The sequence below is a fragment of the Copadichromis virginalis genome, linkage group LG12, assembly GCF_057382275.1.
Source record: "Copadichromis virginalis isolate Kocher_CV1m ecotype Utaka linkage group LG12, C_Virginalis_male_GT1.1, whole genome shotgun sequence".
NCBI lineage: Eukaryota > Metazoa > Chordata > Actinopteri > Cichliformes > Cichlidae > Copadichromis > Copadichromis virginalis.
This window is the reverse complement of record NC_140629.1, coordinates 21,341,599-21,368,395: the sequence shown is the minus strand read 5'-3', so window position 1 is coordinate 21,368,395 and position 26,797 is coordinate 21,341,599. Positions and strand designations below refer to the sequence as shown.

The 26,797-nt window shown below is 39.7% G+C and overlaps 3 protein-coding genes across 3 annotated transcripts; all 3 read left to right on the top strand.

Moving 5' to 3' along the window:
- Nucleotides 1-64: 64 nt before the first annotated feature.
- On the top strand, nucleotides 65-7,205 carry slc2a11b (solute carrier family 2 member 11b). Its single transcript, XM_085474230.1, has 12 exons — nucleotides 65-136; nucleotides 266-364; nucleotides 691-851; nucleotides 938-1,062; nucleotides 1,204-1,333; nucleotides 1,435-1,583; nucleotides 1,877-2,064; nucleotides 2,177-2,287; nucleotides 4,450-4,551; nucleotides 5,390-5,465; nucleotides 5,563-5,690; nucleotides 5,824-7,205. Exons 1-12 carry the CDS (start codon nucleotides 65-67, stop codon nucleotides 6,016-6,018), a joined length of 1,536 nt encoding a protein of 511 aa, XP_085330356.1. The 3' UTR covers nucleotides 6,019-7,205.
- A 2,441-nt stretch (nucleotides 7,206-9,646) lies between these two features.
- On the top strand, nucleotides 9,647-20,242 carry rbm19 (RNA binding motif protein 19). The gene is made up of 24 exons (XM_085475327.1): nucleotides 9,647-10,830; nucleotides 10,918-11,100; nucleotides 11,181-11,294; nucleotides 11,563-11,604; nucleotides 11,989-12,220; nucleotides 12,395-12,627; nucleotides 12,723-12,782; nucleotides 12,879-12,957; nucleotides 14,353-14,424; nucleotides 14,628-14,837; nucleotides 14,917-15,047; nucleotides 15,148-15,272; nucleotides 15,362-15,458; nucleotides 16,690-16,800; nucleotides 16,893-17,093; nucleotides 17,182-17,248; nucleotides 17,362-17,510; nucleotides 17,591-17,651; nucleotides 18,291-18,370; nucleotides 18,465-18,520; nucleotides 18,686-18,802; nucleotides 18,899-19,004; nucleotides 19,723-19,843; nucleotides 19,943-20,242. Exons 1-24 carry the CDS (start codon nucleotides 10,795-10,797, stop codon nucleotides 20,023-20,025), a joined length of 2,766 nt encoding a protein of 921 aa, XP_085331453.1. The 5' UTR covers nucleotides 9,647-10,794; the 3' UTR covers nucleotides 20,026-20,242.
- Nucleotides 20,243-20,367: 125 nt separating this feature from the next.
- Nucleotides 20,368-25,855, top strand: plbd2 (phospholipase B domain containing 2). The gene is made up of 12 exons (XM_085475328.1): nucleotides 20,368-20,614; nucleotides 22,555-22,648; nucleotides 22,732-22,890; nucleotides 22,982-23,082; nucleotides 23,174-23,388; nucleotides 23,793-23,887; nucleotides 24,007-24,167; nucleotides 24,345-24,440; nucleotides 24,562-24,633; nucleotides 24,734-24,886; nucleotides 24,999-25,161; nucleotides 25,305-25,855. The coding sequence occupies exons 1-12, from the start codon at nucleotides 20,391-20,393 to the stop codon at nucleotides 25,473-25,475; spliced, it is 1,704 nt and encodes a 567-aa protein (XP_085331454.1). The 5' UTR covers nucleotides 20,368-20,390; the 3' UTR covers nucleotides 25,476-25,855.
- Nucleotides 25,856-26,797: the final 942 nt, after the last annotated feature.

Here is a 26,797-nt window from a genome sequence, read left to right as displayed (position 1 = left end):
AGAAGGATACTCTGATATTCTGCTCTCCCTCAAAGAATCCAGGACTTTAAGAAAAATATAAAACATGCCAAAAGAATACAAGAATGAATATCAGCCTCTTCTAGCTAAAGCAACCAAAGATAGAAGGCGGCCAAAGGTAAGTGGATTGTAATGGATTAAGGGTTTTGAAAAATAAAAGTACGTTTGGCAGCATGGTGGGACGCAGCTTTCTGTCCAAGATGATATTGAAACACTTTTGTTTGTGGGTCTGTTTTTCTGTTTGCAGCTTCCAAACAAATCACTTCTGCTGGCTGTGTGTGCTGCTGGCATCGGGGGGACCTTTCAGTATGGATATAATATATCTGTCATCAATGCGCCCACAGCGGTAATAATTCTGCTGCCTCTCACTGGACTTTTTCCATAACTATTGATCTAAATGATCAAAACACAGTCTGAGGGCAAACTTAGTAACACGTGGACTACAGTCACTGTTTTTGTTATTCTGATATTAGAGAACACGCACACACAAACACACAACACATAATTTGTTCTAACAAGCACAGGCGGTCTAATGATCGCCAAGTACAGTGATGTTATTCAGTGACAAAAAAGTAGACTGATAATAAGAGTAGTGGCAGTATTTAGACATTGCTTTGCACTCGTGTTGATAAAAAACAGTGTTTGTGTTCAATTTTCTTCTTTTCTCTCCAGTATGTGCAAGATTTCATCAACCAAACCTGGAGCGAGCGTTACCAAACTCAAATATCAGATGATGGTCTCACCCTCCTCTGGTCCACTATCGTGTCCATATTCACTTTAGGAGGACTTATAGGGGCACTGATTGGTGGAACATTGTCTGTGAGGGTCGGAAGGTATGGACATGTTTTTTTTTTGTTTTTTTTTTAATGAAAAATTGTCTTCTCTTTTATAAATAATGGGATTCATTTTTTCTTTCCAGAAAAGGGACACTGCTGACCAATAACATATTTGCACTCCTGGCTGCTTTGCTGATGGGTCTGAGTTATCCTACAGGGTTATTTGAATTACTCATCATCGGACGTTTCATCTCTGGATTAAATGCAGGTGAGTACATCAGGAACACTTAAATGTTTTGTTTCTAAATCTTGGAGAAACACAGATACATGAATTAGATGTCCAGTTAATAATGGCTAATAATGATGCTGCATGAAAACCTTCTGAAATGTCTTTTAAATATTTTTATAGGCATTGCCATTTGTGTTCAACCTCTATATTTGGGAGAAATAGCTCCGACTTCACTGCGTGGTGCTATGGGAATGGGAACCTCAATTTTCATTACTGGGGGGATCTTTACCGGACAAGTGATTGGCCTCAGGTGATGAATAAACACATTAAGAAGAAGAACTTTTCACACAGTTCCAATGCTACATCCCTTCAAAGAAAATATCAAGCTGAAGTCCTTGTACAATTATACAGAGAGCTCCTGGGGAAAGAGGAGTACTGGCCCATCCTGCTCTCCACCACCTGTATCCCAGCTTTTCTGCAGCTCCTGATCCTGCCCTGGTTCCCTGAGAGCCCACGCTATCTGCTCATCGACAAAGGGGATGAAGAGGGTTGTAAGAAAGGTAAAACAGCTGCACCGTTCCTTCCATTTCAGATCGCTGGGAATTGTGTTCTTCCAGGAAAGATGACTTAGTGCATGTGACAGCGTAAATAATAAAATGTATAAAGACTACCCTTTGGCAGAAATAACCAGAGGCAGAGACATTTATCTTTTCATTTCAAGCATGTGATGAATTTCTGACGGTGGAAACCTTCTGACAGGACACCCCCCCAAACAGCAAACAGCCACCGCAGATTAGTCAGATATGAAGGAAGTGCAATAACTTGAAGTCCTGTGTGTCTTATGTGTCTGCAGCCCTGAAGCAGCTGCACGGTATAGCTGATTGTGACAGTGAACAAGAGGATATTGAGAAGGAGAGGAATAGCTTATCAGGTTTACAGGCCAAGAAACCCTGGGAGCTCTTTGCTGATCGCTCTTTACGCTGGCAAGTTCTAACCATCATGGTGCTCAACGCTGCACAACAGCTGAACGGCATCAATGCTGTACGTACGACCACTTTAAAAAGTTCACACAAAGATAAAAAAGGAGTTTCCAAAGAACTGAAAGTTATGGTTTTGTGTTTGTTTCTTTATTTGTTTTCTACACTCCCTGTAGATTTACTTCTACGCAGGTTACGTGTTCAAACAGTCTGGTATTCCCAGTGATAAGATACCATACGCCACTGTCGGCACTGGTGCCTGTGAATGCATCACCGCTTTAACATGTGTAAGTATGAGTTTCTCGTCATGTATTTTCAAGTATTGTTTTTAGTATTTGGATGAAAATCCACTGCAACTGCTTGAAGTTTAGAACCCACAGACATCACCAGATCTCCTCCCTTGAGATGTTCCCCTGGCTTTTACAGCATCCATCTTCAGTCGCTGCTAGTTTGTGGGTCTTCATTCAGTTTTTTATTTAAGAACTAAAAAAATCATGCTCTGGTGGATTGAAATCAGGTGACTGGCTTGGTCATTGAAGGATATCCCATTTATTTGCCTCAGACAAACTCTTTGCAGTATGCTTTGGATCATTATCCATTTTAATAGAAATTATAGCTGTGCAAACTTCTGATGTCTTTGTGCTACTTCTATCAGCAGTCACATAATCAGTAAACATTATAATGCTGTTCAGCCATGCATGCCTATGCATTAGGCCTCCACCATGTCTGACAGATAGCATTTCATGCTTCAGATCACGAGCAAATTTTCTCCTTCGCCATGCTTTTCTCTTCCAATCAGTTGGGCTTCTGTGTTTCATCTACCCAAAGAATCTATTTCAGTACTGTACATGTCGAATCTTCTTCTTGTTCTTGAGTGTAACCAGTGGTTTGCGCCTCGTTGTCAGCCTTCTGTATTTCCATTCATAAAGACATCTCTTTATTGTAGACCTTCACTAGTTTTTTTATATTTACACAGATATGTTCTAAAAACCCAATAAACTCAATAGATTTAAGTGTAGATGAATGTATTTTGGGATCATTTTTTACCTAACTCTGACTTCAAAAAAAATTCCAGTCCCTTTACACTGAGGGTGCCAAACATAAGGCCTGGGGGCCAGAATTGGCCCAATAGATAAACAATTAAATAACAAGAAAGTTCCTGTTTTTTCACTACCTACTATAGAAATGCCCGCAAAAATGAAAACTAGATATGTTTTAATTACATGACATGAACCACCAGAGCTTTTTTTGTAATTTTACACATTTATTGTGTAGTTTTACTGCTCTGACCCATTTAAGATCAAAGTGAGCTGTATGCATCATCCCTGCCCTACACAGTTATTGTGTGTTAATCTGAGTGTATTCACCTTATAAGTATGACTCAAAGCATAAGCTGACTTGTAGTCCTTTTTATGAGATCTCTGCTTCCAGTTTAACTCAGGATATACAAATATCATAAAACTCTAATGTGACATTTTTTTTCTACGAATTTCTTTGTCATTGCTATTGCTTGGGGTGCTTGTGGTGGTCTGTGAAGTGAAATTTACTCTTATAAAACTTCTTCTTGTTTACAGACAAGTTTTCTTTATAGACTAAATGTATGCCTCACTTATTCATAATGCATGATGACGTCAGAGGTTAGAAGATACAGATCTTACACTTTTTAAGCCCAAAGCCTTTAAAAGTAACATTTGCTTTTCCTGGGGTGAAGGACTGCTTACCCATTACTGGACTAATATGTGACAAAGAATCCAACTGGTAAACCCAAAACAATGTGTGTAATGGTCCGAATATTAATATACTTTTACAATTATTTTTACTGAGTCAGATTATGAATACAAGGGAGTTTTAGACTATAAGATTTCATGCAAGCCCACTCAGGACTATCATTTGTTAAAAAATAAGTCACAATAGACCTCAGCTTTGCAGTGCAATAACTTCGGCTTACTCTACCGAGGAGGCAGGATCTCCTGAAGCAAGCTGAGTTTTGCCAGGTGAGACAGCACATCTGAAGTGAACTATCTTCTCCCGGGTGTCATGTGTCTCATGTGACCAAGTCCAGCTCCTGACACTGTTCAGAGTTTATGTGTGAAATGGCTTTAGTTGTGCATACTTGTATTTATAATCTATCTTAACTGGAAAATACATTGAACTTTAGTTTCAAATTTTTCTTTTTGTTTCAGCAAACACAGAAATAATGATCCTCTATGACACTTACAGCAATCTTAAAATCACAAGATGAGACCTTTCAAATATCGCTTCCAAGCGATGAACTGTCAGAGGCGGTCAGATTATAAAAAAGAAACCATCAGGAAGAAAAATAGAAAAGAATTTCAAGACGTTTGTGTAAGATGGCTGGAAATAGAACATGAAATGGATCAGAGTAATCCTCAAAAGAGATGTTTGCCTGGAGTCTTTCTGGTCTTGTGACATGCTGTGTGTCTCACAGGGTATGCTCATTGACCGTCTGGGAAGGAAAGTACTCATCATGGGAGGATACACACTGATGGCTATCTGCTGCGTTTTATTCACGCTGACCCTAACTTTTCAGGTAATTATCGTCAGGCCAAGAAATCTTTTTAAAAAGAGATATTTAAGGGTTTAAGCCCTGTGTGGTGTTCATGCTTTCGTTACCCTGGTTGCATCACATATGGAGGTGTTTCAGTCCTTGGACAAGTAAACTATGCAATTTAACCATTTTTGGCATCCATATTTCTCCCTGTGTTGGCCGCTGGTAAGCTTATTTTGGAGATGACTAAAGGTCAGCCTCGTGCTTACTGTCAGACTCTGTCAGGTGAGCACTGTCAGAGTGCTCACCTGACAGCGAGTGACCTGCGTGCTAAAGGCTAGAGTTATCACTGCAGAGTTTGAGTCTGTCCCGTCGTTCCTTCCTGTCTGCACCATCACATCTGATAAAACTCAACTGTTTCTCTGCATCATCTTCCAAAACTGACTCATCTAAAAGTGCTAAGCAGAGAATGAGTTCATGACCAATACGCAGCCACACAGGTCAAGCTATTTGTATTTGTTGTGCCCCACCCTCGATATGCAGCCTGGGATGGAGCGTGAGAAACTACATTGTGGTTCCCACAACCCAGAGGTTAAAATGTGCAGGAAAAGCAGGAGCACAAACGCATACACACTAAAAACACACCTGAACACACATGCTTAATATGAATGTGCAGGGTTGCTCTATGAAGTTTTATTGTATGCATTCTTTGCAGAAAATGAGCCAAAGGCAAAAAGTCTGAAGAAACAATCAAAATTACATATTTTTTCTTTTGGTAAATACTGAAAACGGGTCCAACAGACCTGAACGCCACACAGAGGTTAAGGCATGTCCCTACCTGTGTTATAACGTTTCTTTTGCACAACTTCCTTGTTCTCAGGAGGCGAGCCCAGTTGTTCCATACCTCAGCATGGTCTGTGTTTTTGCTTTCATCTTAAGTTTTGGCTTAGGACCAGGTAAAAATGTTCTTTCTTTCACCGAAGCATGTGCATCATCAGCTGCGTCTGCACATCAGCTGTAACAGGGATTTCTTCTGTGTCTTCCCCCATGAAGGTGGCGTGACTAACATCTTAACAACTGAGCTGTTCACGCAAAACTCGCGCCCTGCAGCGTACATGCTTGCAGGGTCAGTAAACTGGTCCAGTTTCTTCTTCATTGGCCTGGTCTTCCCCTTCATTGTGGTAGGTGTTCAAATGGTTGAGGATCTATGATCATTTTGGAATATTTTATCACCATTTCTTGCATTTAAAATGAACATTTAAACCTCGATGTTGTACTTGGATATGTTCCACTCACTTGTTTTATTTTTTACAGCTCGGACTGAAGCAGTACTGTTTCCTGGTGTTCTTGGTTATCTGCTGCTTGGTGATAATATATATCTTCCTTGTTGTCCCTGAAACCAAGAACAAAACCTTTCTGGAAATCCAGAACGAGTTCCAGTCTTCCAAAAAGAGGCAGATCGGCTGTTCGGACGGAGCAGGGACAATACTGTTGTCAACTTCAATATGAAATGTGCCTCGTTAAACAGGGTTATTTAATCAGTGATTCTTTATGTCACACAATATTTATCACACAAATCTGAAATATTTATAGCGAACACATGAGATAACTTCCTGAGACCCAGGTTCATGTTTGGGATGCAATTTGTAATTTTGCCTTGTTATTTTTGATTAGTTGGACATAAACTAAGTTTTCTCTTTGAGCAGGGAGTTGTTACTTTATTACAAAGCTGTTACATACTTTTTTTTATCAAGTCCTAATATTGGGATAATCAGGTCATTTTACAGCACAATACAATAAAGTCAACACAGCTTAACAACGTATAAAACACAGCTGAGCAGAATGAAGAATAAGGTGCAGAACAGCAAAATGAAATACGCAAATTGATGATGCAGGGTCTCAGGTTAACATTCTCACCAGCCACTTTGTTAGCTACACCCACTACCTCTAATCAGCCAATCATGTAACAGCAACTCATTTAAACGTGCAGACATGATCAAGATGACCTGCTGAAGTTCAATCTGAGCATCAGAATGAACATTTAAGTGACTTTGAAAGTGGCAAAAAATTGGTGCTAGACAAGCTGGTCAGAATATTTTACAAACTGCTGATCTACTGGGATTGTCTCAAACAACCATCTCTTCACAGAGAATGGTCTGAAAAAACTTCTGATGCCAGAGGTCAAAAGAGAATGGGCAGACTGCTTTGAGCCGATAGGAAGGAAACAGTAACTTAAATAACCAGTCGTTACAACAAGGCACAGAAAAGGATGACATGTTGAACCATTACACCCAGAAAACCACACCAGGTACCACTACTGTCAGCTGACAACGGGAACCTGATGCCACAAATTCATATGGCTCACCAAAATTGGACAACAGAAGAATGGAAAAATGTTCTCTGGTCTGAAGAGTCTGAGTTTCTGTGGCAATATTCAGACGGTAGGATTAGAATTTTAAGGGTTATATTAAGGCTGGTGGCGATGTGGGGATATTTTCTTGGCACACATTGTTTAAACCGCACAGCCTACCTGACAGCTGTTGCTGACCATTTCCTTCCTTTCGTGACCACAGTGTATCCATCTGCTAAAGGTGGTTCTGCCCAGTGGAATCAAAGTGTACCTAAAAGTTTCTGGTGGGTGTATGTTGCTTAATAATGAATTGTGCTGTAAACTATAGTTCCTTTTTAGATCTTGTCAGGGGTAGACATTAGTTCAAACACAAGTAAGAGAAATGAGACACTGTAGACCGACTCAGAAAGAAGACGTGCACACGGGTGAATGTCTCTGAGAAGACAGACACACTGAGCGCAGGCTTGGTCCTTTATTTATAGTGAAAGTCAGTTACATAGTACTTCCTCTTTTAACTGAAAAGGGAGAGGTCAAGCATTATCTCAGCTTATCTGACCTTGCACACATACTGAAAATAACAATGCAGAAGTATATCATGCTTATCTGACATCACACACTAAGGTAAGGAATGCATTTATGTTCTCTTTAACACTACGCTTGGTTATGTGAAAATATCTTGGTTATGTGAAAATATATGAACACACAGAATATAAGGCATACTTGGTTAGAATATAAGGCACACTTGATTATATTGTATTACAGAGATTTGGTTATAATGTATAATGTAGAAAATCTCTTAACAGATCTTCTAGGCAGTTGTGATTGTGTCTCTTTAGCCCAACTAATACTGAAGAAGTAATCTTTATATATAATATGTTGGTATAATAAAGGCTGGTTTGTGTAACTTTTAAGGCCAGGTCTCCCTTGTAAAAGAGACCTTTAATTTCAATGGGAATAACCTGGTTAAATAAAGATTAAAATAAAAAATAAAAGGTGCTCCTCTGAGAATTTTCAATAAAGACCAGTTTAAATAAAAACGTTTCATCATTTGTGAACTTTGCTTGGCATTTCAGCTGCTTAATATTTCAGTTTCCAATCTTTCAGCATGACATTTGATCAGGAGAACAAAGAGTTCACTCTACAGTTTGTCATGCATCACATGAATAAAAAAAGTATTAGAGTGAAAAAGAGTGAAAAAGTATTAGAAGTATTAATATTTGTTTATAGTATTACTCAGAGAGAAAATATATTGAATATATAAAAAAAGAAATATGTATAAGAAGAGATTCCGTCATTGATTAGTGAGTTACATGGTTGTTAGTTACAGCAAGTTACATGGTTGTTAGTTACAGCAAGTTACATGGTTGCTTAGTAATGGTACCTACCACATAAACCAATGACACTGCTTAAAGTGGTATAATTCTGTATCATTGAGGAGAAGGATAATTAAATTCAAATGTGGTCAGATGTACAGGGAAATGGCAATGGCTTGCTTTTTAACCACAGTTATGTCACTGAGTACTCATGTTAGTTCTGATTCCCATTCCTACAGATACCTTAAACCCAGAACCAAGAACAACAGCTCCTTTTCCTTTTTCTTCCAGCTGTCATAACATCTTCATTAAAAGTGTAAAATTAAAATATAATCAAAGCTTATAATGTAAAAAAAAACACCTGAAAAAACCACTGAGTTTCTTGAAGTTGAAGGAAATATAATGTGTGTGAAGAGCATGAAAATTCAGCCCCAAAGATCCAACCAGCTCCAGCTGCTTAGCAATCCAACTAACTCCTGATTTAGATGATACGCTTCGCTTAGCAGAAAAATGTAGGCAGCCAAGTTTTTTTTTCTTTTGTTTTAAACAATAAGCTACTGATTTTAAACAGCAAGTCGTCATCTCAGCAGGAAGCAAAGACCATACACAGCCAGATTAACCTGCAAGGCATGTGTAAGCTGCAGGCCCTGGTTGAACCTCCCTTCTTTCTGTTCTCCACACACTCTCCACCCTGCCGCCTTTAAGCCAGCTTCAAATACAGTTAATAGACTGTGTTTGGAGCTTAAGGTAGTTTTTCTAGCTGCAGGTGTTAGGTATTTTAGTACCATGGTAGCATTTACTGGATATTGTTTTATAGTGACATTATGCAGGAAAACTCTGTCATTCAATAAGGCCCCTTTGTTTTAGTTATTTTTCTCTTTGACCCAAGAATTGATGTGTGAGAATCACAGGCTGGTACAAGGTTGAAATACCACAGAGATCACTCCCTCAGCTACATTAGTTTCTTAATCTTTTAGACGCCTGTTGAAGGCCAAATGGTTTGTTTCAGATTTCACTAATGAAAGAACTCTTCGTTTTGTGCCTTGAAAATATGTCGCTGAGATAATCACAATTGTAGCTGAACTAATAAACTACACAAAGGATGCTTCTTCACCCAAGGGCAGGAAGACGCTCCCTTATCTTGGTCTGTACTGGTTTAAACTGATAATCTGCTGTCTCATGAATTTTACCCTCTATATAAACTGTTGTACTTATGAATAAAGTTGAGTCAATTTGGGAAGACAACCTGAAGCAGTCTCTGTTTTCTTGTTCTCCCAAGCTGCTCCCGAGCTCGTACTAACACGCTGAATGGCATGCTTGAATATTACTTGAGAATATATTTGACTGTGTTACAGACTAAGGGACATTCTCTGCTGATAGGTGAAGGTACATTCTCTGCTGATAGACGTCCACGCCTCGAAGGAAGTCGATCCACGGATTAGGCCTTGGAAACCGTTTCCTTCAGCAGGAACACCACAGTTGGGCTGCAGTATGCATGACTGCAACTCACAGTACAATGTAAGAAAAAGCAACATACAACATAAAGAAATGGTTTGCAAGCTTCATAACATCAAGAAACACAACGAAGACTTGCAAGTAAGGCTTGATGAAGCTCTGGAAAAAAATAAAGAGATCCTCCAAGAGAGAGAACAGCAGGACATCGAGCCAAGAGACATGCAGTGCAAACTCCAAGGCATGGAAGAAAAATACAGAGCGCTGCATGTAAAGCATAATAAAAAAAAAAACTGCACAAAAATCAACAGTTGCTCCAAGAGAAGAAGCAACTGGACATAAAACAGAAAGAAATGGACTCCAAGCTTGAAGACATGGAAGAAAAATGCAGAGTGCTGCAAATAAGGCTCGATAAAACACTGCAGATAAGTAAAGCGTTTGTTCAAGAGAAAGAACAGCAGGACATAAAAGAGGAAGAAATGCAATGCAAACTTGAAGACATGGAGGAAAAATACAAAATGCTCCAAATAACTCTGAATGAAACACTGCTCCAAAATCAAGAGTTGCTTCAAGAGAAGGAGCAACAGGACATACAACAGAAAGAAGAAAAACTTATTCTCCAGAGGAAAAATCAAAAACTCCAAGAATTTTATAATGAAATAAAGTACCAAATAACTGAACTGGAAGCCGAAAAGAAAAAAATGGAAAAACAATGCTCAGCGATGCATAGTAGTATCAATGAAAGGTTTTGCAAAAGCAACAACAACAGAAAACACATGAAGACCTGCAGTGTACACTTCAAGAAAGCCAGCGACACACCTTTCAGTCACAATTAATTCGTTTTCCAGATGTTAACTTGTCATATTTTAGTAATACTTGAACAGCTGTTATAGTTACATGTTTTCATATTATATATAACATCAGTTTTTTTTATGTGTTTTTGATATGATTATTAGAACACCCAGTTAAATATTGTTTGATTATATACGCAGTAACCATTCCCGACCACAGGGTGGCGTTTATTCACTGATACGGTTACTATCGGCCGAAGAAGAAGAAGCCCCTCCCACTCAAGATGGCGAGCTAGAGGTTCTTGTCCACGCTGTTTTTGTTGACAAGTTATATAAAGCCGTTTTACGCGTTAACAGTGGAATTACACCTTCTGTCGTGATGTCGAGACTCATCGTTAAAAACCTCCCTAATGGGGTAAGTAAACAGCCCGCTCGCATGTGAACACAAAGCGAGAGCAGCCTTTAATTTGAGCCCAGCTAAATTTCACTGTTCTCTGTGCAGATGAAGGAGGACAGATTCAGGTCGATGTTTGCTGCCTTTGGCACTTTGACAGACTGCTCGCTGAAATTTACCAAAGACGGCAAGTTCCGTAAGTTCGGCTTTGTGGGTTTTAAATCCGAGGAGGATGCAAACAAGGCCCTGAAGCATTTCAATAAGAGCTTCGTGGACACATCCAGAGTGACGGTATGGCCTCAGCCGCACACAGTCTGTGCCTCGAGAGGGAACACGCGCATGCTTGATGGTTTACCTGTCCTTTATTCTAGGTGGAGATGTGTAAAGCGTTTGGAGACCCCAGTAAGGCAAGAGCCTGGAGTAAACACACTCAGAGCTCAGGGCAGGGCAAACCCTCTGCTCCGGCCGACACTGATGGCAAAAAGGTAGGAAACACCTGTGGACGGGAAATAACAGTATTTGTAAACTGACACTCTGTAATTACAGAGGTCGTACTTGTATATAAAACTTACCATATATCTTTATAATTCATTCTTCCCTCTGTATATCATAATTTTTTGCTGCCTTACCAGAGAATAATATAAGTATGATTTCATAGAATTTGTGTTTTTAATACAATTGTGTGTGTGTGTGTGTGTGTGTGTGTGTGTGTGTGTGTGTGTGTGTGTGTGTGTGTGTGTGTTTGAATTTTAGAAGAAGAAGCAGAAAAAGGAATCCAGCAGTATTCTGGGAGATGTAAGTAAATTATAAACTTTAAAATTTATCTGCTCTTAAATTGAGATGTTGGTCGGGAGATGGGTGCAAGCTTTGGGAAAAATGCTCAGACCTGCCCATCTGGCACCAACAGCCATGTCATGTTCAAAATCACTTAAATCACCGTTCCTCTTTATTAAGATGCTCAGTCTGACGTTCAGCAGGTTATGGTTAAGATTACCAGTACACTGACCAGTGCCTCACTGATTTGCTGATTAGATATGTGGGTAAATTAGCAGTTGAACAGGTGTACCCAATGAAGTGGCCTGTGAGAGTACAATTTTTTAAAAAATTTTTTGCCTAACTCATCAGTTTTTGTATGATGTAACACTTAATATTTGGACATCGGCTCATATCTCATTTCAGCTGGAAGAGGAAGCAGAATTCAAGGAGTTTCTGTCAGTGCATCAGAATCGAAGCCAAGCTCCGACCTGGGCAAACGACACTGCACAGGAAGCACCCGATCCCGACAAGAAGAAGAAGACGACTCAAAGCAAGAAGAAACCTGCTTCAGATGATTACCTCAACTTTGACTCAGACCAGTCAGAAGAAGACAAAGAGGATGAGGAAGAAGAAAATGATGAGAGTGAGGATGAAGGTTGGTAGTGGTTGTGTTTTAATTTTGGGGTTACATCAACATCAAATACTGAAATTTATATCAGAGAAATATTGTTCTAAAGTACACACAGAAAATCAGATTAAACTATATTAGAAAATATTCATCCAGGTTCAGTGAATTATTGTTAATTGTTTGCTATGCTGTTGATTCCAGATGCCACTAAAGAAGCACTGAAGTCTGGCTTATCAGATATGGACTACCTGCGGTCAAAGGTGGCACAAACAGCAGACACGGAGGAGGAGGAAGAAGAGGATGATGATGGTCCTTTACAGCACACAGACAGTGACTACGAGAGTGGAGACAGGGAAAACATCTCAAAGGTCAAGTCTTCAGTGACCTCTGAGGAAAAGGACCAGAGTAAAGTGAAGAAACCTGCCAAGCAGGAGGTGACTCCTCTATCAGAAGCTGTTTTAAATTTTTACATTCTGTCATTGTTACTAGTTTGTAGTGATTCACACCAACCCCTGTGTATTTACTACAGACGGAGGCAACAACAGAGTTCACAGTGAAGCTGAGAGGAGTCCCGTTCAATGTTAAAGAGGTGAGCGAACAAGAAACTTCTCAGTGTCGGCACTGAAATGTTCACTGTATCACTCTGAATCTGTGACGCTAACATTGTTTCCTGTAACACCACTAGAAACAAATTAGAGAATTTATGACTCCACTGAAGCCTGCAGCAGTCCGGATTGGGAAGAACGAAAGCGGAAATAGAACAGGTGTGATAGTAAAAGTATTTAAAGTTTCTCATTTTGCAGCAGTCACCCACATATGCTGTATTCAGTGGCTTGAGAAAATATAATTGCCCACTTCATGATTTATTTTTTTATTTTTTTTTGTATATTTGTCACATTTGCATGTTTCAAATCATCAAATTCATTTTAATATTAGCTAAAGAGAATCCAAATAAATACAAAATGCCGTTTTTAAATAATGATTTAATTTTTTTTAAGGGAAAGAGCCCATACAAACCTTCCTGGTCCTAAGTGAAATTTTTATTCTCCCCTTCTTAAACCATGAATTATTCACCTTTTTTTAAAAAGCTGATAGCAGTCACACACAGACCTGATTACTGAATCTAAAGAAAGAGATTAAAAAACACAGACATCAATCAGTCTGCAAGTTACCAAGCCATTTCTAATACTGTGGGACTCCAGTGAAACCCAGTGAGAGCCATTATCCTCAAATGGAGAAAACATGCAACAGTGAGAAACTTCCTGGGAGTGGCCGGCCTTCCTAAATGACTTCCAAGAGCACATTGATTGGTCATCCAGGAGGTCACAAAAGAGCCTAGAACAACATCTACAGAACTGCAGGCCTGACTTGTCTCAGTTAAGGTCAAAGTTCATGATTCAACACTAAGAAAATGGCATACATAGTAGAGTCCAAGGAGAAAACCACTGCTGACCAAAAAGAACCCAAAGGCTCGTCTGACATCTGCCAAAATATTTCTTGATGATCCCCAAGACCTTTGGGAACATATTCTGTGACAACACAAAAGCTGAACTTTGTGGAAGGTTTGAGTCTCGTTACATCTAACATAAAACTAACACAGCATTCTATAAAGAGAACATCATACCAATGATCAAACACGGTGGTGGTAGTGTGATGGTCTAGAGCGTCTTTGCTGCTTCAGGACAACCTGCTGTAGTTGATAGAGCCATGAATTCTCCACTCTGAAAATCCTAAGGGAGAACTTCTGGCCAACAGTTCATGCCCTGAAGCTCCAGTGGACTTGGGTTATGCAGCAGGACAATGATCCAAAACACACTGGTCTACCTCTAAATGGCTCAAAAAAAAGTGTGACTGAGTTTGAGTGATATGAGAGACTTGTGTCAGATATCACAAATGGCTAATTGCAGTTCTTGCTGCCAATGGTGGCACAAACGGTTATTGGGTTTGGGGGACATTCAGGTAGGTTTGAATAACCTTTTCCCACTTTTGTGTGTTTGCTTGTCTTTCTGCAAAATTTTACATATTTTGATGATCTCGAGTGTGACAAATATGCAAAAACAATAATTCAGGATGAGGGCAATTACTTTTTCACAGCACTACAGGTCTGTATGAACTGTATACAGGCAGATGCATCTTAACAGTGTGCTGTTGTTTTTTAGGTTACGTATACGTGGACTTGCACTCTGAGGAAGAGGTGGAAAAGGCCTTGAAGAAAAACAAGGATTATATAGGTGAAATTATTAGGACTTATTTCTGTTCATAGTATTTGGCTGTGTTACTATGAATGAGATGTTACAGGGTGTAAAAACTCTGCACAAAATATGAGCGAAAACATTTGAAGCCACCATTCAGTTGGGGAAACAAAGACATTTATAGATGTATTTCTCATTCTCTACTAGCTGATGAAGCCTAGACTTTGTCCTTGTGTTTTCAGGAGGGCGTTACATTGAAGTGTTTCGCGTGGATGCTTTAGCGGGAAAGAACATAAGAGATGGAAAAGAGAAAGAAACTGACAGAAACTTTAGCAGGAAGCTCAAGGAGGACGAGGAGGAGGAAGATGTTTCAGAGTCGGGCCGACTCTTCATCAGAAACCTTCCTTACACCTGCACAGAGGAGGACATCAAAGATCTGTTTAGCAAACACGGTGAGTTACATTGATTACACGTCTGTAGAAAGAAATGCGCTCTTGTCCCAAGTGTTTCATGGTTATAAAATCTCTACAGGTCCTTTATCTGATGTGCTGTTCCCAATTGACACGCTAACCAAGAGACCTAAAGGGTTTGCCTTTGTAACCTACATGATACCAGAGAACGCCGTGACAGCGCTCGCTCAGCTGGACGGACACATTTTTCAGGTGTTTTTGTCAGAACTTCTTCATCACTCTACACCTCATGGCTGGATTCAAAGTGCAGTTCATTAAATTCAGCTGTTTGAAAACTTTCTTACACCTCTAGGGCAGGATGCTTCACCTGCTTCCCTCCACTGTGAAGAAAGAAAAGAGTGACTCTGATGCTGGCGGTCCTGGCTCCTCATCTTACAAACGGCAAAAAGATGCTAAAACTAAAGCTTTAAGTTCCAGGTAATCGGGATCAAAGTGACCGTCTGTTTCTCTGTTTTTCATGCTGATATTTTTTTAAGCTTACACTTGAATTCTCGGTTTCTTTCTAGTTCACACAACTGGAACACCTTGTTTCTGGGTACAAGTGCAGTGGCAGATGCTATTGCTGAAAAATACAACACCACCAAAAGCCAAGTCCTGGACCACGTGAGTGACTTTACATCTAGTTCACCTGCATTTACGCTCCTGTCTGCCTCTTTTCCTCCTCCTTTTTTTTTTTTTACTTGAACAATTTATTACAATTTTTAACAAATTATAAAAATATAATACAAGAGAAGAAATAATAATAATAATATATAAGGGAAAAGGGAGTTCAGCACAACTAATTATTAAATGCCTCTTTCAACCTTATATTACATTAACTTGGTAAAAGTTATTTAAACTGCAGACGGCCACCTAATAAATGGGTCCCATTTAAGAATGTGTTCATGAATTTTTATTAGTCTCACAGGCAGCCAGCTGTGTCATCATTGTTATCCATTCTCTATAAGGAGGTAGCAAGAGTCAGAAAATCCATCTTTCTTTAAAGGAACAGAAGCCAGAGTCTTGAAATTCAGTTGCTGAACCTAAGATAAACAGTTTTACAGAGATTTGAAATATTTTCTCTTAGAGAAAAGGTTAACCTCTTGAATATTATTCCATCAAACTTTGAGTCCTGCAGAAGTTCAATGTACATGGAGAATTAAAGACCCTTGTAACCCCACCCCTGCAGGAAAAGCTAGCTGGCAGTAGATTTCACAGACAAGACACAGACAAGACCACTCGGTTGAGCAAAGGGTCTCACTTTTTTTTAGTAGCTGTTAGATTGAACTACCTGTTGGGTAGGTAAGAGTACATCCAAACCATTTAGACAGACCACTTTTTACCTCCAGAATTGACTGTATGGTTATTTATAAATATCTGTTAATTGACTAAAACTTTGAAAAATGTTTGACTGGATACCAAATACGTGAAAAACAGAAGTAATTCCAGCTCTCTGACATATACCTGGTTAACTGATTTGTTTATGATTAGTTTATTATTCCATAGAGATTTCATAAGGATTTGAAAAAGTCCCAACAACCTGCTCTGTGTAATGTATAGCATACTGACCTAGTGTTGGTGATAATAGGATCTTCTTTTTGATATTATGGATTTGTCCCACACAGTCTATACCGCAGCAATAGCCCACTGCTCAGGTCAGTTTCTCGCTGAAACCAATTTGGTTTATTATGACTGTTATAGTTTGGTAACCACATTTTCAAATGCTTTAGGCTAATGGCACAGTAATAACATCATCTCAATCCAAAAAAAAAATCCTCTTTTTACAGACTTGTGTTTTTCATTTCCTCTTTATTTATTTATTGCATGTATCTATGGTCCTTGCTCTCCCCTGCAGGAGTCAAAGGGAAGTGTTGCAGTGAGGATGGCTTTGGGGGAAACACAAATTGTCCAGGAGACGCGGCAGTTTCTGCTGGATAACAGTGTCAGCCTGGATTCCTTCAGTCAGGTATGCTTGATGTACTTCTCAGTGCTCTTGATCCAAATGCGTGAATGAAAATTTGAATGAAAAGTCCACGGCTTGCGTCCCTTCGTCTACAGGCGGCAGCAGCAAGGAGCAACACAGTGATCCTGGTGAAGAACCTTCCAGCTGGAGTGCAGGCGTCAGAGCTTGAGGAGCTCTTCTCACCTTATGGTTCTTTGGGCCGTGTGCTGCTGCCACCTTCAGGACTCACTGCAATCGTTGAGTTTCTGGAGTCGACTGAAGCGAAACGAGCCTTCACAAGAATGGCTTACAGTAAGGTGTGTGCAACCTTTCACCTGCATATAGTATGTTTTGACTGCTGGATACTGAAGACTTCTTATTGGATCAAATTCATTCCTAATCCAGTTCCATCATGTCCCGCTGTATTTGGAGTGGGCGCCTGTCGGGGTGTTTGTAGCCAAACCAGAACCAGGTAAACTCTCTCAAAACACAGCCGGGCAGTCTCTTTAAGAGAGAGCAGTATTTTCCAGACTTGAAGGGTATGATATGTATAATCAGAATCCACCATTGCTCTGTTTAACTAAGTATTAGAGAAGAAGGCAGCCGAGAAAGAGGAGAAGAAGATAGAAAATGAGGAAGAAGATGATGAAGAGGAGGAGGAGGAAGCTCTTCCAGGTTCTACGCTTTTCATTAAGAATCTTAATTTCAACACGACAGAGGAGAAACTATTGGAGGTGGGTACATTAATAAATACTATTATTATTAACTGTTTAATCACTGGCTGATGGTCATGGTTTTTATTTGTTCATTTCAGACATTCTGCAAATGTGGCAAAGTCAAATCCTGCACGATATCCAAGAAAAAAGATAAAACAGGTACCGAGAAGGGTTTCAAATATTTCCTTTCAGAACAAGTGCCGGCATGTGCTTATTAACTGATAATACAAATGGAGTGCTCACTATTCAACCACAAATTATGTTTTGGTTAAGAAAAGTATTTTTGTAGACTCAGTGGTAAGTTATGCTGCTGTAAGATTGTTCAGCATAACCACTTTGTTGATGGGTCAGTGATGGTCTGGTGAGGCAGATCCATGGAGGGAGGCACAGATCACTGCCATAGGTAACATTATGAAATGCTTGGACCTGCTGTCAGACCCTACACCGGTGCAGGGGGTCCTGGGTTCCTCCTGGTGCACGATAATGACCAACCTCATGTGGCAATAGTATGCAGGCAGTTCCTAGAGAATGAAGGAATTGATATCATTGATGGCCCCCATGCTTGCCTGAATTAAATCCAATAGAAAACCTCTGGGACACTTTTCAGTCCATCTGAAGATGACAGGTTGCACCTTGGACTTTCCAGGAGCTCAGTGATGCCCTGGTCCAGATCTGGGAGGACGAGACTTCAGAACCATCTGAAGTTTAATCACAGACAAGCACGCTGTTAATATTGTGCTAAACATCTGCTTTTCTCTGCGTAATCACTGTTCTCATGCTTATTGTTCTGTCTTCTAGGCAAACTGTTGTCAATGGGTTACGGTTTTGTCCAGTATCAGACGGCAGAAGCAGCTCAGAAGGCCCTGAGGCAGCTACAGGTACCATCCACACCTCCTCAGCAACACTCTCGCAGCTTTTCTCCACAAGCAGGTTTTTGGCTAATGTCTTCTCTCTCCTTAAACCCTCCTTCAGCACTGTAAGGTGGATGATCACCAGTTAGAGCTGAAGGTTTCAGAGAGAGCCACAAGGTCAGATGTGAATCAGAAAGGTTTTCTTTTTCCCCACTTATGTCTATTTACTTACAAGAATATGCTCCTAAACATTTCAGCTGACATGTTTATGTTTAGAATTTGTGGTAGCATGAAGACATCGCTCGTCTTGTCACCACTCATTCATTTTTTTCCCATGTGCAGGACAGCTGTGGTGACACGGAAGAAGAAACAAGCTGACAAGAAGCAGACGGGATCCAAGATCCTTGTGCGCAATGTTCCTTTCCAAGCATCTGTCAGGGAAATCAGGGAGCTTTTCTGGTAACACGTACACAGCTATCGTTTTTTATTATTATTTACGCTGTTGGAAGAGCTAAATTAATACTCACATTTCCTCCTTGTATTTCATCTTCTCAGTACATTTGGGGAGCTAAAGACTGTCCGTCTTCCAAAGAAAGCGGCTGGTTCAGGAAGTCATCGAGGTTTTGGCTTTGTTGATTTCCTCACCAAACAAGATGCTAAGGTTTGTGAGTGATTCATGAAACGAAGAAAATATACATTTCATCAGCTACTCAGAATATTATAGCATGTAGATTTGTAGGCCTCATCATTTGGCTACATGTCGGTCTGTGGGTGTCTCCATCGCCAAATGTATTTTATTATTTAACATTGAAGGGCAACAATAGAGGAAATGATCCAAGGTCTGTGACATACAGTACTTTCAACAGCATATAAAGAACTTTTTTTAAAATACTCAAGGTGGGATATTTTAATGTGCTTTAAAAATATTAAAATAGATTTTTGTGTTACAGATTTTCTGCTAATAGGAAGTTTAGAAACAATTTCAAGCCGGAAGCTGACATATCCAAGAGAGATAATATAATTTCAATTTCAAAAATCTAATTTGATGATCACAGTTTGAATAAATTTAATCAAAAGAAGTAATCGAACGAGTGTTTTGAGAAGAGCAGCCATCTGAATATTAGCACATACCGTGCTTTCAACCATTTTCACCAACATTCAGGGATAAGCATGTATTTAACTAATTTCTGGTTTTCATTACCAATTATTGGCCTTAAAACTGATCTTGTAGCATATTGTTAAAAAGGAGATCCAGCCAACATTTTTAAGCATCAGTCTTAGCTCAAGTGACTCAAATTAGTAAAGTGTGGCAATATTTATTTTAGAGGGATTTTGGCTGTCACACTGATTAGCAGTTGTGTTCCTCTCTTTCTATGTAGAAAGCGTTTGCGGCGCTATGCCACAGCACCCATCTGTACGGGAGACGTCTTGTGCTGGAGTGGGCTGACGCAGAGGAAACTGTGGAGGCATTGAGGCGAAAAACAGCTGAACATTTTCATGGTAAATCCACCAAATCCTTGTTAACAGGACACAATTAAATAAAAAGTAGGTTTGCCATTTATTCTTTTTTTTGTTTTGTTTTGTTTTATTCCTCCTCAGTCACTGCCAAAAAGCAGCGAAAAGCGGAAGTTATGGAAGGAATTTTGGAGACAATGGAAACTGAAGGTGGTGTGGAAGACTGACATCTGCAGCCTCCACACAAATCCTGACCCCAACGCTCTGTGTAAAATGGACTGAATAAAACATGGACCCGAATATCTGCAGAAGTTTATAATGAATTTAAAAGCAGGTCCAGTTTTCTATGGATTAACTAGTATTTTGTACAGAATGAAATGTCCAAGAGATCTGATGTACCTGACGACTGGTTTTTATATATGTATAAAAGCTGCGTACATGTTACTTTTTGTCTCATGTCTCGTTTGTGACAGTGACTGAACTACTGATGAACTTATGATGCGGGATGTCGGGCGGCGTCTTTTATTTTGAAAGTCCCGGCGGTAGTCAGGTGACTTGGCCCATCGAAGTCACATGATTTGTTCATGTAAACATGGCGTGCAGGCGGAACGGAGCTGACCGTGTTAGAAGTTTTACAGAGGAGGTTTTAGATCTTTTAAAGATGTTTTTGCTTTTGTTTTGTATGTTTACGGCCGTTCGAGCAGAAATACGAACGGCTGTGATCGACAAGCAAACCGGACAGCTGTCTGTCATAGAGGGATATCAGGAGGATTTTGTGGCTTGGGCGAATTTCACTGATGATATTGAAACGTCAGGGTGAGTGTTTAGAGGCTGTTCTTGGTCTAAAATGTAAACTATTTGCCTCTAAAGGCTCGGTTTGTCTGTGCGGTTTGTGCTTGAAATAGGTCGTTGGTGAATGGTCAAGCTGGGTCAGTGCTGCAGTTTCTTACAGAAAGTAAGAAAAGCGTGTTGCAGCGTTGACTCCTGATATTGTTTCAATTATTCGGTTAATCGTTTAATGCAAGGGTGAAGAGCTCAAGGTCCGGTGTCCTGCATGTTTTAGATATCACCTTGGGTCAGCACGCCTGAAGCAAATGATTAGTGCATTACCAGGCCTCTGGAGAACCTCAAGACATGTTGAGTAGGTCATTTAGCCATTTAAATCATCGGTGTTGGCTAAAGGACACGTCTAAAACCTGCAGGACACGGCCCTTGAGGCCTGGAGTTCCCCACCACTTGTTTAGTGTATAATTTGCAGTTCCACACACAGTGTTTTACTAGTTTTACAGCCAAACCGATCCAGATTCTCTCAGACTAGTTCAAGAATTTAAGAAAAAATGAGAAATTATACATATTAAAATATTTGAGTTCATAAAGAACGTAAACAATCATCCCCTATGAAGCTGTAACAGAATGGTGTTCGGCAGTGTCAATGGTCTAAATTGTTTTCCTTGTTTTTTCGTAAATGTTGACTTGTTGAGCAACATTTAATCCTTGTGGTTTTGTTTTGAGGAACCCAAATTAGCAGAAGTGGCACCCATGACACACTGAGAAATCTTCTGGAGGTCTTTAAAAGTTTTTCTTTGGACATTGGCTGGGTTTTTGTTTGTTCTGTTTGGGAGGGGAGATAATATTTTGTATCTTTAGGCACTTTGTTACTAGCAGCCTGTTACAAGAACACATCCTTTGCACCCATTTCTTTAGTTGCAAAAACAAAAAAAATAGAAAAGATAATACAGCATCCATAGTGTGTGGCCTGTGGAAACTATGAAAAGTGAGGAAACTGGCAGGTCATAAAGAAATCTGTCTTCTCTGTAAAGAAAAGGGTGAGCCACTGAGGTCCCCAGATTACACAAGAAGTGGACTGAAGATCAGTGACAACAGGTCTGATGGAGTGATAAATTTAATTTTGAAACTTCTGGTTCAAATAGCACCATGTATGGAGGAGGTCAGGCAAGAGGTAGAACCAGTATCTACAGCCTTCTGTAAAACATGGTGGACGCCCTGTCGTTTTTTTTTTTTTTTTTGGAGCTGCGTTTTAGCCAGTGGTGCTGGAGATCTTGTTAAAATTGATCAATCGGAATCAGAATATTTTATTAATCCCAGAGTGGTCACAGTTGCTCCAAGACAGTAAGAACAGTAATCAACTAAATGAAATAATATAATAGATTAAATAACAATAACATGAATAATAATGATAATAGTAATAATACATATAAATGCAATCTCTTACAAAGTTACAAAATATAACAAAATAGCTCTGTATGTAGAACAGTGCATTCACATTTTAATCCACCGTATAATAGTATCTGAAAAGCATGTGATTGACAGCTGCTTCATTTTTCAGCTTGACAATGATCCCAAACACACTGCCAATGCCATAAAGTCATACCTGGATAGAAAAACACTCAGTATTGAAGTATTAATAGTATTAAGCCTGGAGAACTATTCCTGAACCTACTTAAAGAAATTACACGAAAGTTAGTTTAAGAAAGTTCAGACTGTGCTGGCAAATTAAGATGGTCATACCAAAACTTGACTTTCAGTCTGATTAGATTTACACAGACTTTGCTTTTGACTTGTATTCATAACCTTGCTTGCACATAATTCAGTAGAGCACTGCACCACCTATTTTCCTAGCAAAATGTAAACAAATGGGGGGTGGCTCAAGGTTTTTGCACAGTGCTGTAAACTTCATAAATCTATTTTTTTTTTCTTCTGGAGATCGTTTTACATTTTTATGCTCCCTCTTTCAGCTGGTCTTTCTTGGAGGTGACTAGCAGCAGTCGGTACAACGACAGCATCCAGGCTTACGCTGCAGGTGCAGTTGAGGCTGCAGCAACGTCTCCGGTCAGTCTAACCCTCATTTGGTCAGACGTTAAAATATTTTTGGTTTAATTATTCTAATGACTAGGTATGCTGGTGTTTTTTAGCTGATCTATAAACACTGGATGAACACTCTAATGGGTTACTGCGAACCCTTGATGTATGAATCTGCCTACTGCGAGCGCCTTAAGTCTTTCATCATAACCAACATGCAGTGGATTCAGGACCAAATAGAGAATAATCCAAACTCACCCTACTGGTACCAGGTACAATGAGCAGGACTGAAAAAAATCCCTTACATGACAAGCTTTTTTAAAGGCCAGAAATCAGACTTTGTGCTATCTGTTTCTTCATCAGGTGCGTCTGACATTGCTGCAGCTCAAAGGTTTGGAGGACAGCTACAATGATCAGCTGTCTTTGCCAATAGGGTCATTCTCTCTCAACCCATTTGGCTTCCTGTAAGTAGTTATCTCCTTTTCTGAATCATTCAAACATGTTTTACCCTCTTTTGCTGAGATTTTAAACTTTCACTTGCTGTTGCCCAAACAGACTTTTCCAAATGGGCGGAGACCTTGAGGACCTGGAATCGGCTCTGAATAAATCCAGTCAAACCCGACCCATTGGCTCTGGCTCCTGCTCTGCACTGATTAAGCTTCTGCCTAACAATAAGGAACTGCTGGTGTCACATGACACCTGGAACACCTACCAGGCCATGCTGCGCATAATGAAGAAATACATTTTTGCCTTTAAAGTTTCTCCTCTAGGTAATTAATTGACGCAAGTGTGCCTCCTGATTGGTGATGAGATTCATTGGGATTGATCAGGAGAGACGAGATTAGAAATGAGCACATCAGAGGGACAGATCAGGTTGAGTGACAACAAAGTTAGAGAGGCAAAGGTTAGATGATTTGGACATAGATTTTTCCAGTTTAGCTGTTGCTGTTTCTAGATACCTGCTCACTCTACTTTTCAGATTTACAATACAAAAACAATGGTCCCAATTTTTTTATATAATGGCAAAACAATTAGATATGTCCTTAAATGCTTGACTTTTGAATTCTTTAATGCACGTTTAAAACCCCAAAAGTACCCTAGCACCATTTTTGATGTAATTATTTTAGGGACTAGTTGATAGTGTGACTTCAGCACGTGCTCTCATGTTTTTCAGACAACTATGTTCTTCCTGGAAGAACTCAGGCATTCTCATCCTACCCTGGATCCATCTTCTCTGGGGATGACTTTTACATCCTAAGCAGCGGCTTGGTAAGATCTCTTTATACTTGACATTATATAACAGAATATGATTTTTTTTTTTTTTTAAAAAGGGAAAGCTGAGATTATCTTACTGCTTTTATTTTTTTTCTTTCTTTTTCTGTCTGTAGGTTACTTTGGAAACCACCATTGGCAACAGCAACCCTGCTCTCTGGAAATATGTTCAGCCCACTGGAACAGTCATGGAGTGGCTGAGAAACATTGTTGCAAATCGGCTCGCTGCTACTGGCAAGGACTGGGCAGAAATCTTCACGAAGTACAACAGTGGAACGTGAGTTAGTTTTAATCATCAAATAGAAACTGTTTGATCTGCTGACAAGGCTCCAGACTGTTCTGCTTTTTAGCTTGTGTTGATAATCCTCACTGAAGACCAGATTATGTAACATTTTGTTTTGTCCGTGTTGTGCGTATTAGTGAAAAGAAGGCCACTTTTAACTTTGCTTTGCAGTTACAACAACCAGTGGATGATTGTCAACTACAACCTCTTCACTCCAGGGAAGACTGACATCACAGAAGGGCTCTTTGTCGTGCTGGAGCAGATTCCGTAAGTCACAGCACCCGAACTTGGATCAAAATAGATCATTTATTCAGTGTTTCTATTGACAATATATAACCCTATCAGATCTGACCTTAAAACAAGCATTTTATTTTTTCCAATGCTGCAGAGGACTCGCCATTTACGCTGATAAAACTCAGGAACTGCTGAAGAAAGGATACTGGGCTAGTTACAACATACCGTAAGTATTTGGTGTGCAAACATTAAGGTAAATGTTAATCTGTACTTTAGATTATGCATGTGTCTTTTCTTTTGTCCATACTTCCAAATTCTTTCTGAAGGTACTATGTGGAAATATTTAATAAGAGTGGCTGCAATGAGTTGGTTGAGAAGTTTGGCCCGTGGTTCTCTCTGGACCAGAATCCTCGGGCTCAGATTTTCCAGAGAAACCAGACAGATGTTACAGATGTGGACTCGATGGTCCGCCTGATGAGGTACGGTCTGTGTGTAGCAGATTTGTATTCCCAAAACAAACAATCTCTGATAGATGTTGTAGTTAGGGAGAAAAAGGTCTCTTAATTCATGAGATACACTGTTCCTCCTCAGGTATAATAACTTTAAGGAAGATCCACTCTCAAAGTGTGACGGCTGTGATCCACCTGAGAACGGAGAGAATGCGATCTCAGCGCGGTCAGACCTGAACCCAGCTAATGGAACATATCCATTTGGCGCCTTAAAGCAGAGACCACACGGAGGAACAGACATGAAGGTTTTCATTTTCACATCTCCCTTTGCCCTAACCCTTTTACCCATCATGCACCCTGAAGATTTTTTTTTTGGTTTGCCGTAAGTAAAAATGAGTTTAAAAGAGATGTCCACTGAGTTTGAGCCATTGTGTGTGATTCTTTGCAGCTGACCTCCTACGAGATGTTTCGAGAGTACGGCATGGTGGCAGTGAGTGGTCCAACCTGGGACCAAGTGCCACCCTTCCAGTGGAGCGCTTCCCCCTACAAAGACCTGCTACACATGGGTCAGCCTGATGTATGGCGTTTCAAGCCTATAAAAGTCACCTGGACTCCTTAACTGGCATCAGTAGTTCCAGCTCTATGATGTTTGACAAAGGGAAATGGCATCACTGCTTCTCACAAAAATCTTTAAGTGGTACAGAGATTAATAATGTACCTCTATTTGAATAAGAAGACAGAAAATTAGATTTATTTTTTTTTGCATTTCTCTTTCTCATGCAAAATATGTGAAAATCATTATAATAAACCCAATAAATATGCACCTTTCTGTGGAGAAATCACCAAGTATTATTACTTACTTTTATGCTGATGAACATTTTCTGTAACACTTGTTGCAAATGTTTTAATCCTGGGATAAATCATTTTTGAGTTATTCAGTATTTTCTGAAGTTTAGATTTTTTTGTAAATAACTTTTTAAATAAACAACAGAGCGATCACTTCTTTTTAAAAGGCGTGTGTGTGTGCACGCGTGCGTGCGTGCGCGTGCGTGTGTGATAAAACAGGAAAAAATGGTCAAAGTGAATCAGGAGCTCAAAGTAAAGCTTGATGAAGCTCTGGAAAAAATAGACCCTTCAAGAGAAAGAACAGCAGGACACAGACCTGAGAGACATGCAGTGCAAACTCCAAGGCATGGAGGAAAAATACAGAGCGCTGCATGTAAAGCATAATAAAACACTGCACAAAAATCAACAGTTTCTTCAAGAGAACAAGCAGCATGACACAAAACAGAAAGAAATGGACTCCAAGCTTAAAGACATGGAGGGAAAAGGCAGTGTGCTGCAAATAAGGCTCGATAAAACACTGCAGAGAAATAAAGAGTTTGTTCACGAGAAAGAACAGCAGGACATAAAAGAGGAAGAAATGGTATGCAAGCTTGAAGACATGGAGGAAAAATACAAAATGCTCCAAATAACTCTTAATGAAACACTGCTCCAAAATCAGCAGTTGCTTCAAGAGAAGGAGCAACAGGACATACAACAGTTCACCCAATGCTTTTACTCACTGTATCCGCAAAGTGGCTGGTTATGAATACTCAATAACACTTCAATGAGTTACCACTATGTCAGTAGCTGGTTCTCTGACCCAGCACTTCGAGTTTATTCCTCTATTTCTTTTCTTAGGTATATTGAAGGTATGTTAAGTTCTTGTTGTGGCTGTTATTAGTTTGGATCTGAGTTTCCTTGTATATTGTTATTCATTGTTTATGGTTAAGTCCATCTAGTTATATTCTTTTGATTATTTAGATTCCTTTGTGTCATCACCTCTGTTAAGTCTCCCTTGTTGGTTAGTGTGTCTAATCTGTCTTGTTTCATGTCTGTGTGGTTCATGTTGTCAAGTTGTGTCATGTCTGCGTCCTGTCATGTTTCCTGTTTATTTTG

Excerpts from the sequence above, each read along its gene's own strand:
- slc2a11b (XM_085474230.1), top strand. The coding sequence starts at position 65 with ATGCCAAAAGAATACAAGAATGAATATCAGCCTCTTCTAGCTAAAGCA. Across the intron at positions 137-265 it reads AAGATAGAAGGCGGCCAAAG|CTTCCAAACAAATCACTTCT; the intron begins GTAAGTGGATTG and ends TTCTGTTTGCAG. Across the intron at positions 5,691-5,823 it reads TGGTCTTCCCCTTCATTGTG|CTCGGACTGAAGCAGTACTG; the intron begins GTAGGTGTTCAA and ends TATTTTTTACAG.
- rbm19 (XM_085475327.1), top strand. The coding sequence starts at position 10,795 with ATGTCGAGACTCATCGTTAAAAACCTCCCTAATGGG. Across the intron at positions 10,831-10,917 it reads TTAAAAACCTCCCTAATGGG|ATGAAGGAGGACAGATTCAG; the intron begins GTAAGTAAACAG and ends TTCTCTGTGCAG. Across the intron at positions 12,221-12,394 it reads TGATGAGAGTGAGGATGAAG|ATGCCACTAAAGAAGCACTG; the intron begins GTTGGTAGTGGT and ends TGTTGATTCCAG.
- plbd2 (XM_085475328.1), top strand. The coding sequence starts at position 20,391 with ATGGCGTGCAGGCGGAACGGAGCTGACCGTGTTAGAAGTTTTACAGAG. Across the intron at positions 24,168-24,344 it reads ACGAAGTACAACAGTGGAAC|TTACAACAACCAGTGGATGA; the intron begins GTGAGTTAGTTT and ends TTTGCTTTGCAG. Across the intron at positions 24,634-24,733 it reads TGGGCTAGTTACAACATACC|GTACTATGTGGAAATATTTA; the intron begins GTAAGTATTTGG and ends TTCTTTCTGAAG.